The 24,081-nt window shown below is 43.4% G+C and overlaps 2 protein-coding genes and 1 long non-coding RNA gene across 3 annotated transcripts; 2 read left to right on the top strand and 1 right to left on the bottom strand.

Moving 5' to 3' along the window:
* The first annotated feature begins 240 nt into the window (after positions 1-240).
* LOC142883346 (uncharacterized) lies at positions 241-1,394 on the top strand. The gene is made up of 2 exons (XR_012926036.1): positions 241-474; positions 1,002-1,394. It is a non-coding gene; the product is annotated as an uncharacterized LOC142883346 (long non-coding RNA).
* Positions 1,395-10,164: 8,770 nt separating this feature from the next.
* arf6b (ADP-ribosylation factor 6b) lies at positions 10,165-12,798 on the top strand. The gene is made up of 2 exons (XM_076018147.1): positions 10,165-10,327; positions 10,580-12,798. Exon 2 carries the CDS (start codon positions 11,245-11,247, stop codon positions 11,770-11,772), a length of 528 nt encoding a protein of 175 aa, XP_075874262.1. The 5' UTR covers positions 10,165-10,327; positions 10,580-11,244; the 3' UTR covers positions 11,773-12,798.
* An 8,488-nt stretch (positions 12,799-21,286) lies between these two features.
* Positions 21,287-23,202, bottom strand: vcpkmt (valosin containing protein lysine (K) methyltransferase). Its single transcript, XM_076018148.1, has 5 exons — positions 22,916-23,202; positions 22,686-22,799; positions 22,487-22,559; positions 22,294-22,413; positions 21,287-22,198 (listed from the first exon to the last, which is right to left on the bottom strand). Exons 1-5 carry the CDS (start codon positions 23,170-23,172, stop codon positions 22,094-22,096), a joined length of 669 nt encoding a protein of 222 aa, XP_075874263.1. The 5' UTR covers positions 23,173-23,202; the 3' UTR covers positions 21,287-22,093.
* Positions 23,203-24,081: the final 879 nt, after the last annotated feature.

The raw sequence follows: 24,081 nt of genomic DNA on the forward strand, positions 1-24,081 counted from the left end.
AGGACCAGGGTGTTCTCTGATCCATAGTAATTATACAGGGAGGTCTGCTGGGCGTACACCTCATCGTGGATGATGGGCAACTTGCGCAGGTGTAACCAGGTGATGAAAAACCCAACAGCACTTGAATGTACCGCTAGCAGCACATGACTCCTAGCAGCCAATTGAAAACGACGCAGGCTACGCGCAGCCTGTCGACCCGGAAGTGCGCACTCGCGTGCTGTTCTTCCACTTTTCCTGAAACTGAGCCAGTGAGACGGCAGCAACCTGTTGGTAAAAAATATAGAACGTAACGAAATAAACGGAAAAATCTAATGATTGAGGAGATTGAGGAGAGGTGGAGAATTGCAATTGCCTGCTGGAGACCCGAAACTGAGCCAGAGGAGAGACGTGGTGGCGGTTAGCAGCCTACTTCTTGCAAGTGTCGCAGCGAGGTTCGAGATATCGGCGGTTTTCGCCATTTTACCCAGAGCAACGGTGAGCGTCTCTTTTAGCCTGCTCTGGTACTGTTCGTTTTGCAAAATTAAAAGGGAAGAAAATGTGAATCGATTTGTTCTAAAGAATGTGAAACATTTTATTTCATTAAGTGCAATTCAATTGAATTTGTATATTTTCTTTTAACTGAGCTTAGAGTAGAGTGATTGGATACCATTTTGCTGCAGTTCTCTAGCATGAATGGGCCTATAGTGCCGGAGTAAATGACGCAGAATCCTTCAATGTCTCAAAGTCTTTCTCAGCGTGTTTGTTAATATTATTGTCACATGGTTCTCTGATAGTTGAGTGTAAATGGTTACTTACCATAAGTATTATTGTACTGCTATTCGCAAGAGCAGCTGAATGTGTGAGCACTTTAACTTTTTTTTAGTTCTCATGAACGATTCCTGAATGATTTAATGTTGTACAACTGAAACAAGAAATTAGATTTAGAATTATTGGTGTCAGATTGATGCAATAGCGTGCACCTTTTGACATTTGGATTTTTGTGATGCATCTGAACCGAACAGTGTTGAATGGAACCTGTGTGGCCTTATCAATGGGTCAGGTTTTATGAGAGGACGGAAACGGTCTGAGGATCGGGACAGCATTCCCAGTCAGAGAAGATGGCGAGCCGACTCCTTGGAGGAAACATCAGCACCAGCGAGATATACACCCACACACACACCCTCATTCCACAGCACATTTCCAATCTACCACAAGGATTCCTTGAATCAGGTGAACTTTAACCAACTATTATTTAAGGGGCCCAACGGATATTTCTTGTTTTATTTCTTTCCTTGTGTGCACACTGGTTTTTTTTTTTTAAATTTTCTTTATAAGTCGGGTTATTGTTCGTATTTTTGTGAACCCAAACCAACTTGTCTTTTTGTTAAAATATACGAGTGTCTACTCACTTGTCACTCACGCCTCAGCTTCATTATTGCTGCTCATCACAGTGGCTCCATACGAATTTGGTATCTTCTGGTCCTGGTCCAAGTTTGATAATTATTCTACTGTAATTCGCTCTTATAATTCTAAAGTCGGTTACACAGGCTCTGCACAAATGCGTTTGCTTTTGGTGCGAGGACTGTGGGGCAGAGGGACAAACAACATTATGGTTATGAACTTTATTTCAAGAGCTGAGGGATCCTGATGAACCTGCAAGTGGCCCCATGTCTCGAGGACAAAGTTGACTTTTGACCCCATAGACTTGCATGGCATCACATTCTTTAAATTTAATCAGAAGCCACATGTTGGCGTTTTTGCATGAACTTCCAAACAGGCCAATATTTCCTTGGACTAAGCAGTTTAAAATGTACCCTTCCCTTTATTGAGAAATAACCTCACTTTCCTAAGAACCATTTTTTTAAAAAAAAAATCTCATTTGAGGAAACATGCAGTGCTGACTCAATATTTTAATCAAACACGAGCATGACTTTTTTTTTTCACTCTGTTGACCTCTGACTGGAAGTTTGACACACAAATTGAATAAAGTGAAGCTAATGAATGATGTTCATGAGTTAAGCTCAGTTGGCATGCAAATGAAGTTTCCTTTAGGGGACAGTAAAAGCAACTGAATCTGAACCAAATACATGTTTAAACGCGATTGTTGCTGCTTGAAATAACTACTATCGCAGCCAAAACATTGTTGTGCTCAACATTTCCTGTCATGCAAGCGCTCCTGCGTTCGGTTTCAGGCGCAATGACAAACTCAACACACAGGCAGGCAAACACACGCAGTGGCGGCAAAGCTACAGCACCCATGAAACAGAAGGTCAGTCTTGGTGGTCGGCATCCTGTTAAGGCAACAAAACGGTCATCACAAATACAACCCAGTGGAGAGGAGTGTGTGTTTTTTTCTCTCTTTGTGTGATAGTAATGGAGTAAATATGCTTTACACGTTCTTGGGTGGAAGACGTCGCTATTATTTGAAGTGCATCTATTTACCTTAAGAAAAATTGCACTTTTCAATGCAAAATAAGATATATTTTTACAAGATGAACTGTCTCAAACCTTCTTTTTGATCTCAAACTAAAAAATGAACTCATATTATTATTAACTAGTACATTTCTTTTGCTAATGATATTTTAAAGTGCTATGGTAATAGCTCAGAAACGCACTGACATCTCATGTATAAACTGCAAAGGCCTCAGTTTCAACGCTAATAGATTGATCAGCTCCATGTCACAGTGCAGATGCAGAAGCATCTGAGACTGTATGAAAATTTGCATCCTCTTTAAATGACAAACAAAATCACCTTGCGCACTACACAGTAATTATAACGTTTTTCAGACTTCAGGCCTCAATAATAAAGCGATTCGAGACAAAGTGAACAAACTTGCATCTTGCAATAATTAACATTTTTGGAATAACCAATTAAACATTATAATGAAGAAAATATACAGATATCTTTCAGAGTGACAATACTTGTGAATTAATTTTGCAGAGAGGACTTACGGCAGGACCAGGGTGTTCTCTGATCCATAGTAGTTATACAGAGAGGTCCGCTGGGCGTACACCTCATCGTGGATGATGGGCAACTTGCCTTCCGAAACTAGAGGACACATTCTCAGCCCTAAATGGTTCACAGTGGTTCTCTGTACTCGACTTAAAGTCCGGCTACTACCAGATCGAAGTAGAAGAAGCAGACAAACCAAAGACAGCCTTCGTGTGCCCACTTGGATTCTGGGAATTCAACAGAATGCCTCAAGGTGTAACGAACGCCCCCAGCACATTCCAAAGATTAATGGAATGGTGCATGGGGGATATGCACTTGAAAGACGCTTTAGTTTTCCTTGACTCTTGAGGGGCACGAAGAAAGACTCATGAAAGTGCTAACTCGTCTCAAGGAGTTTGGGTTGAAATTATCCCCAGTCCGTTACCTGGGCCATGTAGTCTCCCGAAATGGCGTTGATATGAATCCTGAGAAAATTTCAGCCCTTAAGACGTGGCCTGTTCCCCAGACCCTGCGGGAGCTGAAATCCTTCCTCGGTTTCGCTGGGTACTATAGGAGGTTTTTCAAAGGCTACTCTAGCATTGTAAAGCCTCTCCACAATTTAACCTCCGGCTACCCACCTCTCCACAAGAAATCAAAAGTGAAACCAGCAGACGTAAGACAGGGAAAAAGTCAATACCATCACCCAAAAGAACCCTTCGGGGGCCGCTGGACACCAGCCTGCCAGCAAGCCTACGAAACAGTCATCCAAAACCTGACCTCAGCTCCTGTCCTAGCCTTTGCTGACCCCCCGAAACCCTATATATTACATATACACACCGACGCCAGTACCACCGGGCTCGGTGCTGTGCTGTATCAAGAGCAAGAGGGCCAGCTTAGAGTTATAGGGTATGCAAGTAGGGGGCTGTCAAGAAGCGAAAGCCACTATCCAGCGCACAAGCTGGAGTTCCTTGCGCTCAAATGGTCAGTTACAGAACAGTTCAGCGATTATCTTTATGGCAACCACTTCACTGTTGTAACAGATAGTAATCCGCTGATTTATATTCTGACCTCAGCCAAACTTGACGCAACTAGCTATAGATGGCTAGCAGCGCTGTCCACATTCTCCTTCAAACTTCTCTTCCGTCCAGGAAGGCAGAATGGAGATGCGGACGGATTATCACGCAGACCACATGGAATGCTAGCAGATGACCTGAAATCACAAAAAGAGAGAGAACGCAAACAGCAGTTCACACAAGATTATCTCTCTGATCCAATGAACATCAATGTGGTAGATCAGTCGGTTGTGAGAGCAATTTGTGAGAGACAGTTCATCTACAGCATCTGTCCTGATGATGAGAGAGAAGTGGGTACAGATCAAGTTGCCCTGGTAGAGACTCTCGCTGTATCCCCTAGTGCTGTTCCTGACAGTTACGGACAGGAGGAGCAAGTTGGGGGTTTGCCAACCATTCCCCATCTATCAGAAACAGAGTTAGCAGCTAAGCAACGGGCTGATCAATGTATAAAACATATAATCACCCAGATTGAACATGGGGATACACCACCTCCCACCTTGTGCACCCAACTTCCTGAGCTCTCATTTGTTCTCCGAGAACTCAATTGTTTTGAGCTCTGTAATGACATCCTGTTCAGGCGACGCCGAGTGGGGTCCCAGACAACTTACTAGCTTGTTCTTCCAGCTGAGCTCCGCGACACTGTTCTCACCAGCCTGCACGACCATATAGGCCACATGGGAGTTGACCGGACACTGGACCTAGTAAGAACTAGGTTCTATTGGCCGAAGATGGCTTTGGATGTGGAGAGGAAAGTGAGGACATGTGGCAGGTGCGCACGCGCGCAGGAAGGCGAAACCTGAAAAAGCGCCCCCCTTGGTCAATATTAGGACCACTCGACCTCTAGAACTCTTATGCATGGACTACTTGTCCCTGGAGGCTGACAAAAGCGGGACCATCTGGTGATTACAGATCATTTTACTAAATTTGTGGTTGCCATCCCAACACCTAATCAAAAGGCTCGTACAGTAGCAAAGTGTCTGTGGGAGAACTTTATGGTACACTATGGTATCCCAGAGAGGTTACATAGTGATCAGGGCCCAGATTTCGAATCCCGCACAATAAAGGAACTCTGTCAGGTGGCTGGTGTCCACAAGGTTCGAACAACCCCATACCACCCTAGGGGCAACCCTGTGGAACGGTTTAATCGCACCCTGCTTGATATGTTGGGCACTCTCCAGAATGAAGATAAGTCAGGTTGGCGCGACCACGTGAGACCCCTGGTTCATGCTTACAACTGCACCAGGAACGAGGTGACTGGTTTCACCCCCTATGAACTTATGTTCGGGCGTCAACCTCGCCTGCCAGTTGACCTTGCTTTCAAGTTGCCAGTACGAGAGAGTCAACATTCATCTCACTCTGAGTATGTGCGAAATCTGAAGTCGCGTCTCCAAGAGAGCTACAAGGTAACTATGGAAAAGGCTGCAAAAATAGCTCACAAGAACAAAACGAGGTATGACAGACATGTGACTGCTTCAGACCTGCAACCTGGAGACCGAGTTTTGGTCAGGAATGTCCGCATCCGCGGAAAACATAAAATCTCAGACAAATGGGAGGCTGTCGTTCATGTGGTCGTGAGAAGAGCAGGTACTCTCCCAGTGTACACTGTTAGACCTGAAAGCAGTGATGGTCCCCCAAGAACACTACACAGGTACCTGTTACTTCCATGTGGGTACCTACCTGTGGAGAAAAGCGATGATCCTGTGCAAAAGCCGAGACCACGCAGGCCAGGTACCCGTGCAAACCCGACGGTAGAGGAAGAGGATTCTTCAGATGAAGAAGATGGTGTACTCATTCCTGTTTGGTTGAGTTGCCCCATTCCCGTAGTCAGGGAGGATCCTGTGCACCCAGATTTGCCCATGACTGATGTCGAAGATATGCAGCGCACTGAATTTCCAGGCCTTTGTCCTGTTGAGAGTCCTGTAAATGTCCAAACTGATGACAACTTACCTGATATTGACAACCACACCAATTTTGACAACTTACCTGACGTTTTCAATAGTACTTTGGATGGTCCTTTGACGTTCATTGAGTCTAACTCTAATCAAAGTAATACAGAGTACTTACCTGATGGTGGAGTCACAACTACCAAGCAAGCAGATGAAACAGCCTTAATTCAAAATCACTCTCCTGAGGATGATCATTCAGATGTCTGAGAAGAGCAAATCTCAGTCCCCTCAGTTATTTCTGACAAAGATGAGGAGAGTGATGGTCTTAAAGGAGCAGAACCTGAGGAAAGAATGGAGGACACAGGTCCAATGGAAGGAAAGGATGGAGGAATGGATACAGAGGAAAACATGGACACTAACAACTCTGTCAGGAGATCTGAGAGAAACTGTCAACCACCAAAACAGCTGGATTACACAGTGAGGGAATCCCTTGACCACAGCAGTGAAATCATTCTTTCAAGGTCTGTCCGCAGCTTGGGCAGAAGTTATAAGTGAAGAGCCTGTTCACCCACCTACTTTGTCTCCCCGCATAATTATTCTTTAACTATCTACTATGCACCGGGACGGGCATAAGTTCAGGAGGGGAGGGTGTAACCAGGTGTTGAAAAACGATGAACCTGCAAGTGGTCCCATGTCTCAAGGACAAAGTTGACTTTTGACCCCATAGACTTGCATGGCATCACATTCTTTAAATTTAATCAGAAGCCACATGTTGGTGTTTTCGCATGAACTTCCAAACAGGTCAATATTTCCTTGGACTAAGCAGTTAAAATGTACCCTTCCCTTTATTCAGAAATAACCTCACTTTCCTAAAAACCAGTTTTTAAAAAAAAGCACATTTGAGGAAACATGCAGTGCTGACTCAATATTTTAACAAAGACTTTTTTTTTTTCACTCTGTTGACCTCTGACTGGAAGTTTGACACACAAATTGAATAAAGTGAAGCTAATGAATGATGTTCATGAGTTAAGCTCAGTTGGCATGCAAATGAAGTTTCCTTTAGGGGACAGTAAAAGCAACTGAATCTGAACCAAATACATGTTTAAATGCGATTGTTGCTGCTTGAAATAACTACTATCGCAGCCAAAACATTGTCGCGCTCAACTGAACTGAGACTGAATTTCTGTTTGACTATTCATACTGTGGGCGTCACTGTATTTCTGTCTGTGGTTCAGGGCAAACGGTTTAGGGTGAATTCCAATTCCTCCCTTAACCCTCAATCTCAACCCTCAATCTCAAAAATGCGCGCTCCCGCGAGGTGCAAGTGCTGTCCCGATTCTAAGAACATCAAGGTGAGGGATGAGTTTAAGGGCTGTATCACCCTCAATATTGAGATTCTCCGGCACCATCCTTGGCAGTAAGGGTTACCCAGAAGGCATTGCGTATTTTCGCCAAGACATCTTCGAAAAAGATTGCGATGTAAAAGCGAGCTACAAATGGAAGTATTTTCTTAGTTAATAAAGATATAAATATTACGAAACCATTGTATTGTCTTAGTTTAAGACTTTTTTATGGATTATTGACATCGTTGTTGCGTAACATTTTTTTTTTTTTTTACTTTACGAGGTTTGTCAACCGGACCGGCGGTCCCGGCTTCACATTACTTGTATACCTCGTTGTGTAGCGAAGGAGGACTTCTTCCTTTTTCGCCGTCTTTTTCTTTTTCTCCTTCTTCTTTGTCATTGTCGTCTTCTTGACAGACTGGACGTAGCTTTGGCGTAAGGCCGCCCCCCACAGTCTGAAGACGTAACTGCACTTAAGGGGTGTCCCATTTCTAAGCCCTTACACTTATTTTTGAGGGCCAAGATTGAGGGCCAAAGATTGAGGGTTAAGGGCGAGGGTTGAGATTGAGGAGTTAAGGGAGGAATTGGAATTGGCCCTTTGTGTACTCTAACTTCATAAAGTTAGAGTACACTAGAGCAGGGGTGGGCAAACTTTTTCACTGGTGGGTCACAATGACTTTGAAAATTTGAAGTAAGAGCCACACCAGAGAGCAAATGGATGGAGTGTGTTGGTGAAACAAATATTAATTGGATATGTAGAAAATATGTGCTTTATTGTCAATTGAAAATAAACAAAAGCGTTCAACAAAACAGCTGTCTTTGATGCCCCACGTTACTTAGCTTTTTATTGAAAGTACTCTTAAAACACTGAATAAATTGATGAAATACAGCTGTTTTATTACTTACTTAATATTAATATAATTTCTTCAAGTTCAGCGGGCCGGATCTAAAAGCTTAACGGGCTGCATGTGGCCCTCGGGCCATAGTTTGTCCATGTCTGCATTAGAGCAACGTGGCTGCAGGTTGTTTACCGAGTGAATAACTTAAATTTACTTAGTGTGTTTGTTCTTTGGAAACAATCCAGTAATGTGACATCATTGCATTACACTCCCATTTGTGTATTTGGTGTATTTGTGCTTTTATGTCATTGCATGGTCTCTACACAACAACAACAAAGGCTCTAGTTTATTCTTTGACTGATCTTGTTGGCTGTAGTTTCTCATATCTTGATTTAAGTAGGACACGGTTTGATATAACTTACAGCTACAAGGGTCTTAAAGACTGTTGCTGTGATGCTCGCTTTACATTACCTTGTGACCAAGTTATATGCATTACTTTTATTATATATTTATAGTTAAATCATTTCTGGTTTGTTTCCATTCTGGGAAATGTTGTTTACTAATACAAAATGAATTAGAGGGCACACATTCAACTGAGCATTTCAGGGTTGTTCTTCCACAATCAAAAATGAGGGACCAAAATTGTGGCAATATTTCACCAAATGTCAATGTCATTGGGCCCTTATGTTCACACGAATTATACTTATACCTGAGGGTTTTGAACCATGCTGGAGGCGTTAGCTGTGTTGTGTTCAAACAGGAAGCGTCTGTCTTTATCTGGAGGCCTCCTTTATTGCGTGCAACTAGACAGACTCAAGGTCAGTTGGGCCTCAGCTTTGACAAAAACATTTGCCTGGACATAGACTATGGCTGATAGCCCTCAAAGTGCAGAGTTCATTCAAGCAGGCATGTCACAATGTCTGCATAGTAATCTACTGTATTAACTGTTCAATGGTACATTGATAGAAATATGCTGTTTGGGTGGTGGGAAATCGCGCTATCCCAAGAATCATTATTCTTTGAGTTATTTGGTTAAGAAATAGATGGGGATCCACTCCCTGCCTTCGAAACATTAGAAAATTTATGAAATGTAACGTTTTTTTTCAACAGCACAATTCCAACCAGGTTATAATGCCAGCTAAAAAAATGTTATTGTCAAATCTTTTCAAGGGCCCCTATTTTGACCTGGGTTGCGTGAATGTGCACTTAAAACTTTGCAATCCGAAAAAAATATTTTGTATCTGCAGATTGTGGTAGCATATTAAAGGGCTTCATTATATTTCTAGTGTAAACTCCATAAACAAGTATTTTTTTTGTCCTTTATGCTCTTCTCCTATTCTGAAAATGCCTTCTCCAATGGTTCACAATTTTCCCTGTGAAGAGTTTTTAAAAGCACAGGAAACATTTACACATTTATATAATGAAAACATGGCCTTTGAACATATGCTGTTCTAAAGGTCAAACATTCAAACTGGTGTGAGTTACATGTGGCTGCTGTGTAAGGTTGCGGCAATGCTGGGAAGGGGGTCTTCCTAAAATTAGGTGCAGCTACAGTAAGAATTTGGTATGCAAACAAATCAAAATTTAATCGGTTGCTAATTATAGCTGTTGTTTATATGTGGATTTAATTTTACTCGGCTGACAATAACCGTAAAGTCAGAATCAATCAGAAGAAAAATCAGAGATTAAAAGCGTGCTGTGTTCTGGCCTTGAGCGACGTCAGGTAAATTCACCACAAGGGGGCAATGTTACCCTATGGTCCTTTAAGTCAATACGCAAAAGAAAACGTTACATTATTACGTTATGAGTTATATATAGCGTGTCACAAATGAACGACATTTCAGTTTTAATGTAAATATTTATTCTTTATTCAACATGAAGATTCACAATAACAAAAAATAAAACTAGATTTTCTTTTTTTTTTAATAAGGGGTCATAATGTTAATGTGTGATCCACTAAAACTAGACAGCAACCTCGTAGTGTTCTAAAAAAAAAAAAAAGAAAGAAAGAAAGAAAGAAAAAGAAAAAGCAACGACATACATTTTTTAAACGGGTCTGTTTGAGTAGTTCATTGTTTTCCCTATGGAAAGTCATAAATGCCTGTTCAAGTGAGAGCTGTACGAGGCGGCAGGAGCTGAATGAAGTCGACGGGAGGAAGTGGCGGTTAATGCAGCTCCACACCTTTCCGGTGTAGCAGCGCTGCGACCAACCCGACTTAAAGGAGAAAGACGGGGAGCTGGGTGTATTTGACGAGGCAGGAGAGGGCGATAGGAGGTAAATGGCTCACACTTCTATTAATTGCCCCAGACAAGAGAAGCGCACTTAACGTTTAACCACACTTGTGCATTTTATTCGTAGACGTACGGCTCGTAGCGGTTACCGCTAAGTACCGTTATCTCGTTAGCTTCGAGGCTAGCTCGCTACGAGCTAACTAGTGGTAGCAGCTCGCTCGCCTTATTCTGCAGCCATGAGCGCTATCTTGCTAATTTCGACTCGTCTGACCCTCCTCCCTAAAATCTCTTTCAGGGGGACAAGTTGAAAGAGTGGACTCGTGTGTGCGGTGGTTGCCGAGTCCCGGAGGAATCTTTGCCGAAGGAAGCTCCCCTGGCTGGCTGAACGCCGCATGGACTAGCCGCAGAAAGCAGATTTTTCTCCTCCGGTAGCGGCGACGAGAACAAGGGCGCACCCGATCACCGGGCGGGGGGAGACGGCCAGACAGAAACACCAGGAGAAATTCACAATCATCCCCGGCCTCTTTTTTTCTTCTTCTCCGGGCCCCCTGTGTTTACGCCGTCTGCCTTGTCGTGTTTCAATCACCACGACCCGTCATTATCACGCGGCTTACTGTTGATTTAAGCTACAAAATGATAGTACTACAACAGCTGCTGCTGGGATGTTAGTGTAACCGTACCATGTTTTGTGTACCTGCAAACATTGTGGTACTCTGAACGTGAATGCACCAGCACTTGACGGGACGCACAGACTCGAAGGATAAGTACTGTGTTGAACCTGACATGAGAGTGCATTTTTGACTGTTGAAACCCAGGCATATGCTCCTCACTGAGGCATGCTTTTATGAAGAAAGAAAACCCCATGAGCGCAAGCTATAGTCAACGGTAGTGAACGTCAGCACAGGTAGTGGACATTTTTCTCACTTGAAGCAAAAAAATATATATGCACAAGAATCCAAAATGGGGAAAGTCCTCTCAAAAATATTTGGCAACAAGGAGATGAGAATATTAATGCTTGGACTTGATGCAGCTGGAAAAACAACAATCCTTTACAAACTCAAACTTGGCCAGTCCGTCACCACGATCCCCACAGTCGGCTTCAACGTGGAGACGGTCACCTACAAAAATGTCAAGTTCAACGTGTGGGATGTCGGAGGCCAAGATAAGATCCGCCCCCTGTGGCGACACTACTACACAGGCACCCAGGGGTTAATTTTTGTGGTGGATTGCGCGGACAGGGATCGGATTGACGAGGCCAGACAGGAACTCCACCGCATCATCAATGACCGGGAGATGAGGGATGCCATCATCTTGATCTTTGCCAATAAGCAAGACCTTCCCGACGCCATGAAGCCACACGAAATCCAAGAGAAGCTCGGCTTGACCCGCATCAGAGATAGAAATTGGTATGTTCAGCCCTCCTGTGCGACCACAGGTGATGGACTTTATGAGGGCTTGACATGGCTAACCTCAAATTACAAATCTTAATGATTGAGTGCAGACTGTTTTAGGTCAAGACTATAATAACATTGCTAGTAACAAATAACTTCTCGAAATGAGTATGGTTAAGAATAAAAGTTGATTATCTCCCATTTATTTTTAATACTTTACCCCATGACTAATTTATCCTGAACTGGATTGGCTGGCTTAAAGTTTGCTTGTAATCTATGGCAGGCCATGATTCCATTCATTATTTTAGAGCTTGATTAATGAGTATTGAATTATTGGGTTTCCTGACGTTAAAGCCGCAGAGATCACCATTTTTGCCTGTTCTGTTCTCTACTCTTTGTTCTACTTCGGAATCAAAGGTTCTTTTTTTGTCTTTTTTTTTTTCGACTGAAGGTTGTTCCAAAATTCCACAATCTGTGTTTCACTGGACCTCATTTTCTTTTCGTTCTGAGATCTTTTAATTCATGTAGCCGAAGTGAAGGACTTGAGCAAAAACGCATACTGTGATGGAAAGTATTACTTCTAAATGGAATTGACTGAAAATGTTTCGCGTTGCTTACATTTCATCACCATCTGTCTTGGCATCAGATAAATAAAAAATAAAAAAAAGGAAAAAAAGAAAAGAACCCCCCTACAAATCCCAACATGTAGGCTTCAAAATTGACTGATTGACATTTTTTCTGTCACGTCTTGATACCTAATTGTGCAAAATGCTCAACAGATGGGCCTCCAGTGAGTCATGAACATGGATGTTGTTGGGATGCTTTGTTTTTAATGGGTGAAGCATAGTCGGGTCAACCTCAGTCTTTCTAGAAGAATGTCATACAGCTCTGAGCTCTCCCAATATGACACCACAGTCGATTATTCTCAGCATTGGGACATTATATGATAGCCTATATCTGTAGCATGAGTACGAAAGAACAGTAATCCTCAGTCACAGTCCATCTGTCATGCAGTCGGAGGAATCACGGACCGAGCGGGGTGTCTTCATCTTCCTCCTCTGGCTGGGGGAACCATGTACAGAGCAGTGTCATTGTAATGTCTTATTAAAAAAGTGATTTTAAATCTGTCATGTCTGTATTTTTTAATCTATTGGTGTTGTTATTAGGCACATAAGCACACATTAGGTCCACTTTGAAGTTAGGCACAATGGTTTTAATTGCGACTAAGGTCAGTGGGTTGTTTTTGTTTTTTTTAAACTGGCCAATGAAAAAGCTTCTTGTGTGTAAGTCAAAACTCTTTGAAAACTCCCTTGGGTTTTATAGTGCGTTTGGGCAGATTCTTCATAAAGAGTTTACATCCAATCACAGACTCGGTGGTTGGCATCGGTTCCCTCAGTAGTAAACTCAAAAATGCACAAAACAGGAAGTCCAACTGCTGGGCTTTTGAAAACAACACCAGGGCCTTGTGATAGTTTTGCATGAGACGCGGCTGGGCAGCAGCTCCAGCTGAATTGTGAATTCTTTTTGAACGTCGCATGTTGGTTGTGAGCCATGTTTGACTTATTGCTGAGCTGTCAGCTGCAATTTCCTGAGTTCAGTTTGGTTGGGATGTGTAGAAGAAAAATGTCTCTTCAGGTTTTCTGAATGAACAATGTCCGATGGAATGCAAAAATAGCCGCGCAAGGATGGGAAAAAAAATATTTGATATTTTTTGTGTCCTCAGCAAGTTCAAACCATGTGTTTAGCCTGAGATAGGCCAATGAGCTGGAATATATATATGTATATATATATATATATATTTTTTAAGCTTTTAATAAAGCAGATTACGCACTCCTGACAGAGAGCAGTGATTGTTAACCAGTGTGTTTTTGTGCAATGACAGATTACTTAATCTGCAGTCTCATAGGATCTTTTTTTCTGCTCGGCACACTGAAGACCACTGTGTTCGCCAGAGTTGCTCTCACATCCGCACAGATACTGGTACTTTTCAATTTGCTCTAAATGCACACAGTTTGCTTTTTGCCTTCACAAGAATAGGACACCCATGGCCTCTTCTGACTTGGCAGCCACTGAATGTGGAGGACGAACTGGAACAACGCAAGTATCCATCCAGCACTCAAGTTAAAAATATGAATATTCATCCTTGCATGTCTAATTTACTGGCAGCAGCCAGGTTTCCATAACAGTTTTGCAATAAAATGTCGTCATAAATGAGAGGGTTGTGAAATGACTGAATTTCCATTGAGTGAAGGAAACAAAATTGCTCATTCTGTTCTAGTATTAAGTCCTCCAAGAGGCACCACAGCGAATCTTCTGAAATTTGGCAGGTTTTACTCCCTCTTCGACAGCTGTGCTTGATTCTTCATTGGTACCTTTGTTTCAGAGTCGTCTTTTATTCTTTAAAACAATCAATTACAAAGGCCCACAATGGTTTTTCGGCTTGGAAATTCTCCCATACAGCTTAATTTCCTTGCCCTTTGGAATCTAATGCTGCACTGGTATTTTTCCATTTCTTACAAATTTCAGTTCCCTCCACTATTGACACATACCACACCTTGCCATGTGACCCCCAAGGCCTCAGTCATTTTTTGGATGAAAATTATGTTTCCTCCTAATGATCTTCTAATGAGGATTTGGTTATGTTTTTGTGTTCCTGGCCATTGTTTCAAGAGGGTGTGTACATGTATGTCATGTGACTTAAGCTTGGGTAAAAATGTGTCTTTCATGGTTTCATAAAGAAAAGCTCATTTTACAATTCTGCTTTAAAAAAAACAACAACATCACAACATGTGGGAGTTTTTCAAAACGGACGTGTTCCCATGAGCCTATTACTTTCCATTCACAATTTTAGTTTGTGCAATTTGAGGGTTAAATCAAACGATACGCCATGTCCCACAATGTGATTGAACACTCAAAACTGGATTCGTAGCCACGGGAGAATCTTGCAGAGGCCCTCAATGATGTTGCTTTTGTGCCACTGACGTTTGAACCTTGCAGGTCAGCTGACTGCGCTCCCACAGAACAACGCCTCGCGCCGCCGGCACAAACCTGCCCGCCTGTTATCGGGATGCCACAGCACATTGAGAGATCATCTCAGGCTCCCGACGTATTTGTAAATACTTGCAACCCAGCGAGTGTTTTGGGCTTGTGCTTCCATTTAGACGCCGATGGCAGTTTAATTGGGCTGTAATGGCCACTTTGGTTCCCGGCACTTCATTACAACCATGTGATTCTCACGGCTTTATTGGTAACACCAGGGGGCCCTGGGGCAAGGACAGAGACGGCAAGCAAGGTTTTATGGCTCCCCCTTCCCTGTAATGACGCGAGCTCCCGGCCCTCCTGTCAGCTTCCCCTGAGCCCTGGCTGGAATTTCTGCTCCTCGGTTGGAGAGTGGCACTGCAGGTCAGAGAAAGGTGCCCGTTAATTAGTGCTTGCATAGTTGCTGTCATTAGTCTTCCCCTTAGGTTTGCACGACATTTTCTTTTTCATGACAGTTTTTCGCAAGATAAAAGCGATATTTGTAAATTTTCGACAAAGTATATGAATGGTGTGAAGTGAATAAGCCGTAAGACCACACTTTGAGGAGGATGGAGGTACAAAATTTCTTGTATAAATCTGAATTTGAATGTTGTTTGCTGTCAAGGATGGTTGCTACATTTTTCTCTTTGATTACTTGTAGATAAAATATTCTGTCTCCTCCTCCGTCAAAACATAACGCGCCATTTCCACTTGACGTGAACTACTCATGTGACCCCGTATGTCGTATGTCTGACGTGTAAAGGCAAAAAAAGTGTTTCCATTACACTATACCTCTATCGATACGTCTAAAAAAAAACACCTCATGAAAGCGTCAAAACATTTTAATGATATTTGAGAGGTTTTTTGAAGTTTAGGTGTTTCCATGACCATTTTTTTCTTGCGATATTTAGTTTTTGTGCAATTCTAGGAGTAATGGTAACGCAGCTACTGGCTGAGAAGAGACTGTCAATGCACAACACTGGTGTGAAACCATGCCGGAAGCATTTAATAAAGCCCTCTTCCTGTGAAGAAGGCAACCCCACTGTCACACCGACACCTCACTCTTCATTAGTCGGCTTTGGAAAACATCCAAGCTGCCTCGGGAATGACTGCAGTGAGCGGCTTTATAGCTGCACTCGTAACAACGCCTAAGGCCCCAAAAAATGTGTGTGTGTGTTTGTGTGTTTTTTTACTGGGTTTTTTTGGGTGGTGGCACATGTTCTGATGTTGTTCACGCCTGTTTTCGCTTCCTGTTCCAGCTGCAGAGAGCGGCGTCAGGTATAGCACTTCTGTGACACTCGCTTCCTGACAGTGGGATGTAGCCAGTGGACTCATCACCATCGCCATGCTGTAAATTCTGTAGCTCTGCAGCCGCACCCTGGTGGATAATCCCTGTGGGATTCGCACTACGCGCAAAGGCGGATCTTCTCATGGTCGTGGGGCTGCCACCTACTTATTAAGGCTGTTTGTGTATCCACCGCAAGGCGGGAGGCAGCCCCTACCCTGAACCAGAGTTCACACAGTCGACGCAGTGCGGCTGCGTCTCACCGAGGGCGGCAACAACAGCTTCTTCTTTTCTATTTTCTTATTCTTGTCCACGCAACACGGTTTGTTCTTAATGAGAGAGCTGTTGAATGCAGAACTGACGCACTGAAAACAGAGGCGGAAGTGACTGACTGCACCAGGTTTCCTGCTGAGGTTAACATTCTTGAATGCCATGCTCAATGGCGGTTGGCTCACACACACTCACACCCTCCTTTGTGCCTCTATTTGAAGGCGTGACCCAGCAATCCAGGGCAGGGTCCACACTTAAAGTTTATATCAGGAGATTTTTTTTTTTTTTTTTTTGCTGTGGCACAGGTCAACTACTCAAGGCCTGGAAGTGTGAAGCTCTGCAGCACAAAGTGCAGTCTGGGAATTTTTCCAAAATGCATTCCAGTCATGTCTGCGACTGAGGGGGTGACTCACTTCTCGAGGTCGCTGCGAAATAATAAAAATGTGTCTCTGGCCGGTCAGCGATCTCTCCAGAACTAACTGTCCATCCTCGACTTCTTTCACTTGCTCCACTGTGGGTGAAGAGATGTGTCGCAAAACAAGCTGCTTTGAAAATGGCCCCTTGTGATGTCACCAAGGTCACACATACCTCTTCCAGGTTAGTGGCTACGCCCTCAGCTAGTCGTTTTGTTCCACTCTACCACATGGCCAGTGCGTGTCTGTTTCTTCCCAAACATGTGGAAGGCCCAGCAAAGTGTCAGTTACGGCAGGAAGGATGAGCGCTTTTACAGGAAGTTGCCAGCAAAGAGTGAAAAAGGCTGGTTTCTGAAGATCAAGAGAGTTCTTTTTTGGTTGGGGTGCAGGTTATCACGTAAGACTTGTCAAGAATGAAAAAAAATGTAAAATTAGGTTTGTGTGTGACTTTAATTTCTGTTTCTTTTTTTCTCCAGCATGCTCCCGGTGCCTTGCACGTTACTACAATGACACTTTTAAGTCATTACGTGTGTAAAAACAATTCAAACGGCCAAATCACACTAGCACTGACTACACCTTTAAATCCACGCAAACGTAAAGTTGCGGCGGCCTATGACCTTGTTTGCTTTTCCGCTTTGAAAATAATCCCACGCAGCAGTGCCGTCACAGGCTCGATGCCTCAGGGCCTCTATTTTTATTCCTTTCTGTGAAAACCTGAAATTTGTCCGCATGGCTCCTCTTGGGAATTGCAGGATGTTTAACGCAGCTGCGTGAGAGAGGACGGCCCAGTCCGTCTCTTGGACTCGTCCGCAGTGTTTTTCCAGCTGTAAAGCACCAAGTGTAAAGTAGGATCACGGCTGAGCGTAAACAGTGTCCCCCTCTGGGTGGAAGCAGTGCGACAGAATGGGAGGGAGGGAGCGCCGGTCGTGCGAGGCTGCCGTTGGAAGGGAGCGGAATTTCTGTGTTTCTCTTCCTAAAAGTAGACGCCTTTGTAAAAGTGCGGTTGACTCCGGCGTAACACAACATCCCCGAACCGCACGGACACACTTTCGCTGTGCACGAGTCATTCAGCATGAATCAGTATCCAGCCTCACCTTTTCCCATCCAGGCCCAGCACAGTGGAGCACAGCGGCCTCCCTTTAGCAGCCTGCCAACACCATTTTCACACACCAGGACTGACTTCATCTGACAAGATGGCTGTAATGAGAGGGGAGTGTGTGTGTGTGTGTGTGTGTGTGTGTGTGTATTTCCAGTGTCTGGAAGTGGAGCACAGTTGTGGGGGGCTTCATGGACGGGAGGTCTCAAGCGGGCGGCGGGTCACGTGCTTCTGTTCAGCGTAGCGCAGCCTGGATTGCAGCGACAGAGAGGTAATGACTCAGGTAAAAAGGCCACTCGCACGTACATGTGCGCTCGCGCGCACACACACACACACACACACACACACACTGGTCCCCCTCCCTCCTGCATGGCATTGCTCCCTGCGGAACGCCACATCGCTACGATGACAAATACGGCGGTTGCTGCAGAAAGCTGCAGGTACGGCAGACCGACACAGCCAGACTCGGCCCGGAAGAAATTCCAACTGTGTGTTGCGTAATGTGGATCACACGGACACGGGTGTCATATGAACACCATGAGACATTTACTCATCAAATCATCTAGTTACTATCACATGCACAATGACAGAAGTGTATATTTATATTCACATTTCCCTCCTGCCTGCCAAAAAAGAGCCCACTGCCTCCTCTGACCAGCCTCCTGTTATTACTATACATGGTTTTAAAGCTGTGATATTACATGTATAAAATACAGCTTTAAATGTGTCCAAAAAGAGTTATTTGTCTTTTAAAATAATTGCTAAATTTCCTCTAGTGCAACATGTGTGCAACTTTCCTTTTGACCTCCACAGTTTGAGGCGCTATTAACGGAGTATCACATGCTAATATTGGTGGTCCGGCAGGAATATGAGGGGGAGGCGAGGGGAAGAACGACATGCGAGCAAAAACATCTCACAGAATCTAATTTGTGTTCCCTCTCAACTGCAGCACAGCTGTCTTAACAGCACCCCCGACCTCCTCCTCCCGGTCAGTGCCGGGGGAGCGGAGGGCAGCGTTGTGTTTCTGTTTCACCTAAGTTGTCCCAACACTGGCACTGACCCACCTCACCACCCGTCGCCATCAACTCCAACGGCGTGGCGCCGCAAATTACTGGGTGTCGTGGATTATTTGTGGAGATGAGATCAGAGAGCAACACTGATCACGTCTTCATTCTTCCTTCTAATTTCATCTCGGTCTTGCGCTCAGTTGTCAGCACAAGCTGCCTCAAGTGCAGCTGGCTTAGTTTGTCACAGAAAGAAGGGTGCTTTGTCTGCGTGTGTGTGTGTGTGTGTGTGTGTGTGTGTGTGTGTGTGTGTGTGTGTGTGTGTGTGCTGAAAGGAAAGTGTTGGGGATTGGGTTCCCGGAGCAGAAGAGCAGCCCTTCTGCTATTTTTAATCAGCCCAGTTTGATGTCTATTCTTGAGCCACTCCCTGATAGTTGGTGAGAAAATGAGTCTTCCTCTCCGGAACGGGGTCTCTTGGCTCCGGGCGGCACGTTAGCGGTGACACAATGGATCTTCTGTGTCACTTCAGCAGTGATGCAGCAGAGTGGAGCGCGCCACAAAGGGCTGCGCGGAGTCACGAAAAAGCCCTCTCCTCCGCCCATCTGTTTTTGGGGAGGGGTGCTGCAACCCCGCCTCCCCCGCCTCCCCCCGGAGCCCCACCTCTCTTGTTTTCATGTTTTGGGAGCAACCAGGGAGGGATGCATGAGAATCGCTTGCACATGTTTTATGCAGGACTTGCCGGTGGCTGTGAAGTCGGAGTGATTTCACACTGTAACACAAACGGGCAAACGTTCCGTCATCGGGACGTAACCTCACAGCGGCCTCTGACATTGTCACAGTAGGGATTTTACACGTCAAACGACACTTCTGGTAACAGCGCCATCTGTTGGCGGGAAGTAGCCCTAGTCTGTCTTTGATGACACGTGCTCAGTAATGGATGCCCGTCATCGCATGACACAAATGAAAGGTATTATCCCACATTAGCAGAGATTAAAGACCCCCGCTCCAACACTGCGGTCAGTCCTCATTTACAGCGATGCTCCTCTGTACTCCCCTGCGGCGAGAGCTTTATTAGCCAGCCTATAACGACTCTATTTTAATTATTTGCCGTTGGATTAACAATACCAGAGAGGCTGGAAAACAGATTTGGAGTGATTTGACTGAGGGAGTTAATAAGGCGGACCCCGCCCCGCTATCATCCTTCTAATCTCCTCATCAGCCACGATGGATCCTGTCCCAGTTGCACAAGGAGGATATGGACATAAGAATAGTTGTAACTTAAATTGATTAACTGCACATTTCTTAGCTGAAGCCAAAGGAGGCCTAAATCTTGATTTGATTGTGGCTATCAGTGCAGCCGCTCTGGGTAGGGGTCAAAGGGCAGATATAGGCCACTAGGGGAGCAATTATTCTCAGTCTGTTGGAGCTATGATAAGCAGCATCAGGCCAACACAGAACCAGGGACAAGAGAATCAAACACCTCTGCTTTTCACAAACACATGAGTATTTGTACATGACACAACTGCAGCTGGGGCTTTGGTTCTATAGCCTTATGAGACGAGGAGTTTGTTGCATCTGTTTAGAAAAAAAAAAAAAGATGATTTCAGTTGAAGTGAATATATTGAGTTTTAGGACTTTAATTAGTGGGTTTCATTATCCTGAGTGTGCTGCCTCAGATCTTGCAGTTGTAAACATCAGCAGATTTCAAGTAAGCAGGTTGATTCTGCAACACTGCGGCCAAGAAGAGAAAAGAGGTGAATGTGAAAAGCATCTCATTAAAAATGGTTTGTTCCACGCATTAATTTGGCTGCAAACCCAGCTGCAAAACCTTGACCATACACTTTTATTTGTTCTGTTGGCAGCTACTCAGCTATTCCACCACGTCACAGTGTAAACAAAGATACATTCTCAGGGGCTACAAAAGCTCTGGGTGCACCAGTGGGACATACTTAATGGTCTATGCCTTAAAATGAGGTGTAATCTCTGCAATCTGGGGTTTTGAGTGGAATTCCCCTTCGCATCGATGGCAAACACTTCCTGAAGTGCTGCTGTGCTTGTTGTTGTTTTCAATGTAGCTGAGTAAATTTGTTAATGGTTTGTGGACAGGACCCTCTAAAAACAGCATGTAAAAAAATGCAATTACGGTTATATTATAAAACCACAGAATATTTTCACAACATATTCCATTGTATTTTACACCTATTTATATTCATTTTACACACTGCCCCCTTGTGGCCAAAATGTGCAGAAACAGAAGCTGTAAAGATTGGTCAAAATCAGATTTTTAAAAAATGTACATTAAGGCGAAACATTTTTGCAGGATTAAATTGTCACTGTTAACCAATCTTTGCAGAAAAGACCATTTCTGTGACTTTGCCAACCTTTACACTATATTTATATACAAATAATTAAATTGCTGAATTGCATTACAGTACAACCTAAAATGTTAAATCCTAAATTTCAGTTTAGGCTTATCATTTCAAAATTATTCAAATCCAGTTGGACAATCTCTGTGGCAGATCAGATTTTTTTTTCTTACAAAACATTTTATTATGTGTAAAAACAATAACAGACAGACACATATTCTACAAACATTTGCTTTTCCAAAACCAGGATCGTACTCTGTCAAGATTCATAGATTCATTTTTTGTATTTAACACTGCTTATCCTGCATCACATACATAGGCTGTGTCCTATGCCTGGTATCTTAAGGCAGAGGTGAGTTTATAATTTAAATACATAATTATGTATTTAAATTAAATTATTATGCATGTATATATTTCTACAGCACCTTTATCAAATGTAGCTCACACTACAGATCACAGAAAAAACAATGCATGATTTTGACTAATAAAAAAAGAAACAGATAAATAGGTAAATTCATTCAAGTCAGGTCAGGAAAAGTTTACTTATAAAAAATAAGTATTTCTCTGCAACTAGACGGTCCTATAAAGGTGCAATTGGAAACACCTGAAGAGTGTTCTTAAATCCAGTCTACTCTGTCATTTTATTTCGGTTGCAGCCACTACAGCGAAACCACTGACCTTAATCCAGAACGTTGGCAGAGTTGCTGTTCTAAACATAGTGGCATGCTTGTGGGTTTCATTTTAGATCTTTTTATGTGACTGAGTTTTGACATGTGTCAGTAGCCACAGATGAGGAACAGCTCACAGACCAACACTAGTCCATGACCCGGTGGTTGGGCAAGGCCGTTCTCCACATTGTCAAAACCACAGCATTACTGTTGTGAGGCGACAGTGCTAGGCCAGCCACTGCATTGGTGTGTTCCAGCATTAACATAGTATGCTAGATAGTTCCTTGTCAAAATATCCTCAGACTTTCCTTTTTATATGCAGAATGTGGATGTCTGGGCTTCTGAATTCTGGATCTTGCTTTTCTAAAGGGATCTTCTCACAGATGAAGTATTGCTGTAGCAGCTAAAGGACAGAGAAAAAGACTTAATTGACCCACGTTCAGGTTAAGCAAAGCAACACAACAGATTACTATATGATGATTTAACAAAAAAACTCACCTCAAAAAATGTATTTTCTACCTTTGGGTTGACCCCTTCAGTGCGTTGCTCATAACAACAGATGATAGAGGTTTCTGGTCCGGAGAGTAACTTCAGGCTCTCCACCAGAGGAATTATAGACTGTGTGGAAGAAGCACAGCGTTTAGCGACAGAGAAATTTTGTCACATGATTTAAAATAGAGTGGAGCATTACCTGCTCATAGTAAATGCAATCTGCCATGAGTATACAGTATGGGGCAGGCAAAAATTCAGAAGCATCCTCACCCCTTGAAGAAAAGCAGGAATTAGACTTTGATGGCTCTGAATCACATTTTGCTTTTCATATGTATCGTGGCTATATGACTTTAATCTGCCACAGGAATATATGAAATAAATAAAATATATGTCCAAACCATTTTAGGGCCTTCGCAGTGACTGATCCACTCGTGATGAGGGCATGGTTTTCCTGAATGTTTGCCTTCAAGAGGGTCTGCAGCTCGTCCAGGTCTGTGACAGTCACGTGTGCTCTGCAGAATTTAGTGTACAAAACGGTATTGGTATTGGTATTTACCCAACAAAAAGACGTCGCAGTGGCATCCACGGAAACAGCAGGATTATTAATTGATCGAACCCGTTATCTCACCCCATTGTTGCTGCCATCAGACCAACAACTCCTGTGCCAGCTCCCAACTCCAGCACACGCTTCCCAGCCCAGACGTTCACTCCAGTGGACGGATCATAAAACTCTTTGGTCTCTAAATACTTGGACAGAACGATCGCCGCGTCCCAGACAACACAGCCGACGTCTCCCAAATAGCACTGTTTCAGTTTCAAAACAGAACCGTCGTTTTTCTCGATTTCCCTCAGAAAGTACGGACCATCACCGGCGTCAGCCGCCATGTTTGTGATTTCCGGAAAAACAATATGGTTTCCGGTTGGATTTATTTTCAAAGTCAAAGCATGGTTATCGTTAAGTGATAACGTCAACTGGTAATCTAAATTTAAAGCATGGTTATCGTTAAGGGATAACGTCAACTCGTAATCTAAATTTAAAGTATGGTTATCGTTAAGGGATAACGTCAACTGGTAATCTAAATTTAAATTTAGTCATTTAGATCTCTCATTTCGTAGTTGCGGTGTTTTATATATATATATATATATATATATATATATATACATATAACTTTTCAAATTTTTGTCGATTTTTTTTTATGTATGTCTATTAATTTCTGTATTTTCAGTTTACGACCTTTAGAAATGTGTAAAAAAGTAGGCTACTACATGGCACCTGCACAGTGCGTACTACCTGGTGACGCCCACTTGGTGCTCAGTCTAAGTGTAGTGGTAATTAGTAGCAAACCATTTCAGCGAACTGTTTATAATTTAATAGGGTCTAATTTCGACAACTTTTTGTTCAGTCAATTCATCTTTGCGAGGGTTAAACATGATGTTCCGCAGCAGCACCGATGAAGTTTCAACAAGCGGCGCTGAAGCCTCGGAAAGCGCTCAGACCTCGGAAACCGGCCGACGCAGCGGAAACGCACTTTCTTTTATGGAAAGTGGAAATTTCAGTGAGGAACCAGTTCCCTCCAGTTCATCGCACCAACGATTAGAAGACGAAACTACAAGTTCTAGCCATGACCCCCTCCTGCCCCGAACTACCTCCTCAGGTGACGTTGTGGCTAGTAGCAATCTATGCTAATACAAGCGTCTATTATTTCTTTTTTTTTTATTTTTTTATTTTTTTATTTTTCTACAGTAACAGTTACAGTTGTTTCGCCAAACGCATTAAAGTGAGCTAAATTAGCT

The sequence above is a fragment of the Nelusetta ayraudi genome, unplaced genomic scaffold, assembly GCF_046127955.1.
Source record: "Nelusetta ayraudi isolate G7.1 ecotype Tasmania unplaced genomic scaffold, CSIRO-AGI_Nayr_v1 ptg000007l, whole genome shotgun sequence".
In the NCBI taxonomy this organism is placed as follows: domain Eukaryota; kingdom Metazoa; phylum Chordata; class Actinopteri; order Tetraodontiformes; family Monacanthidae; genus Nelusetta; species Nelusetta ayraudi.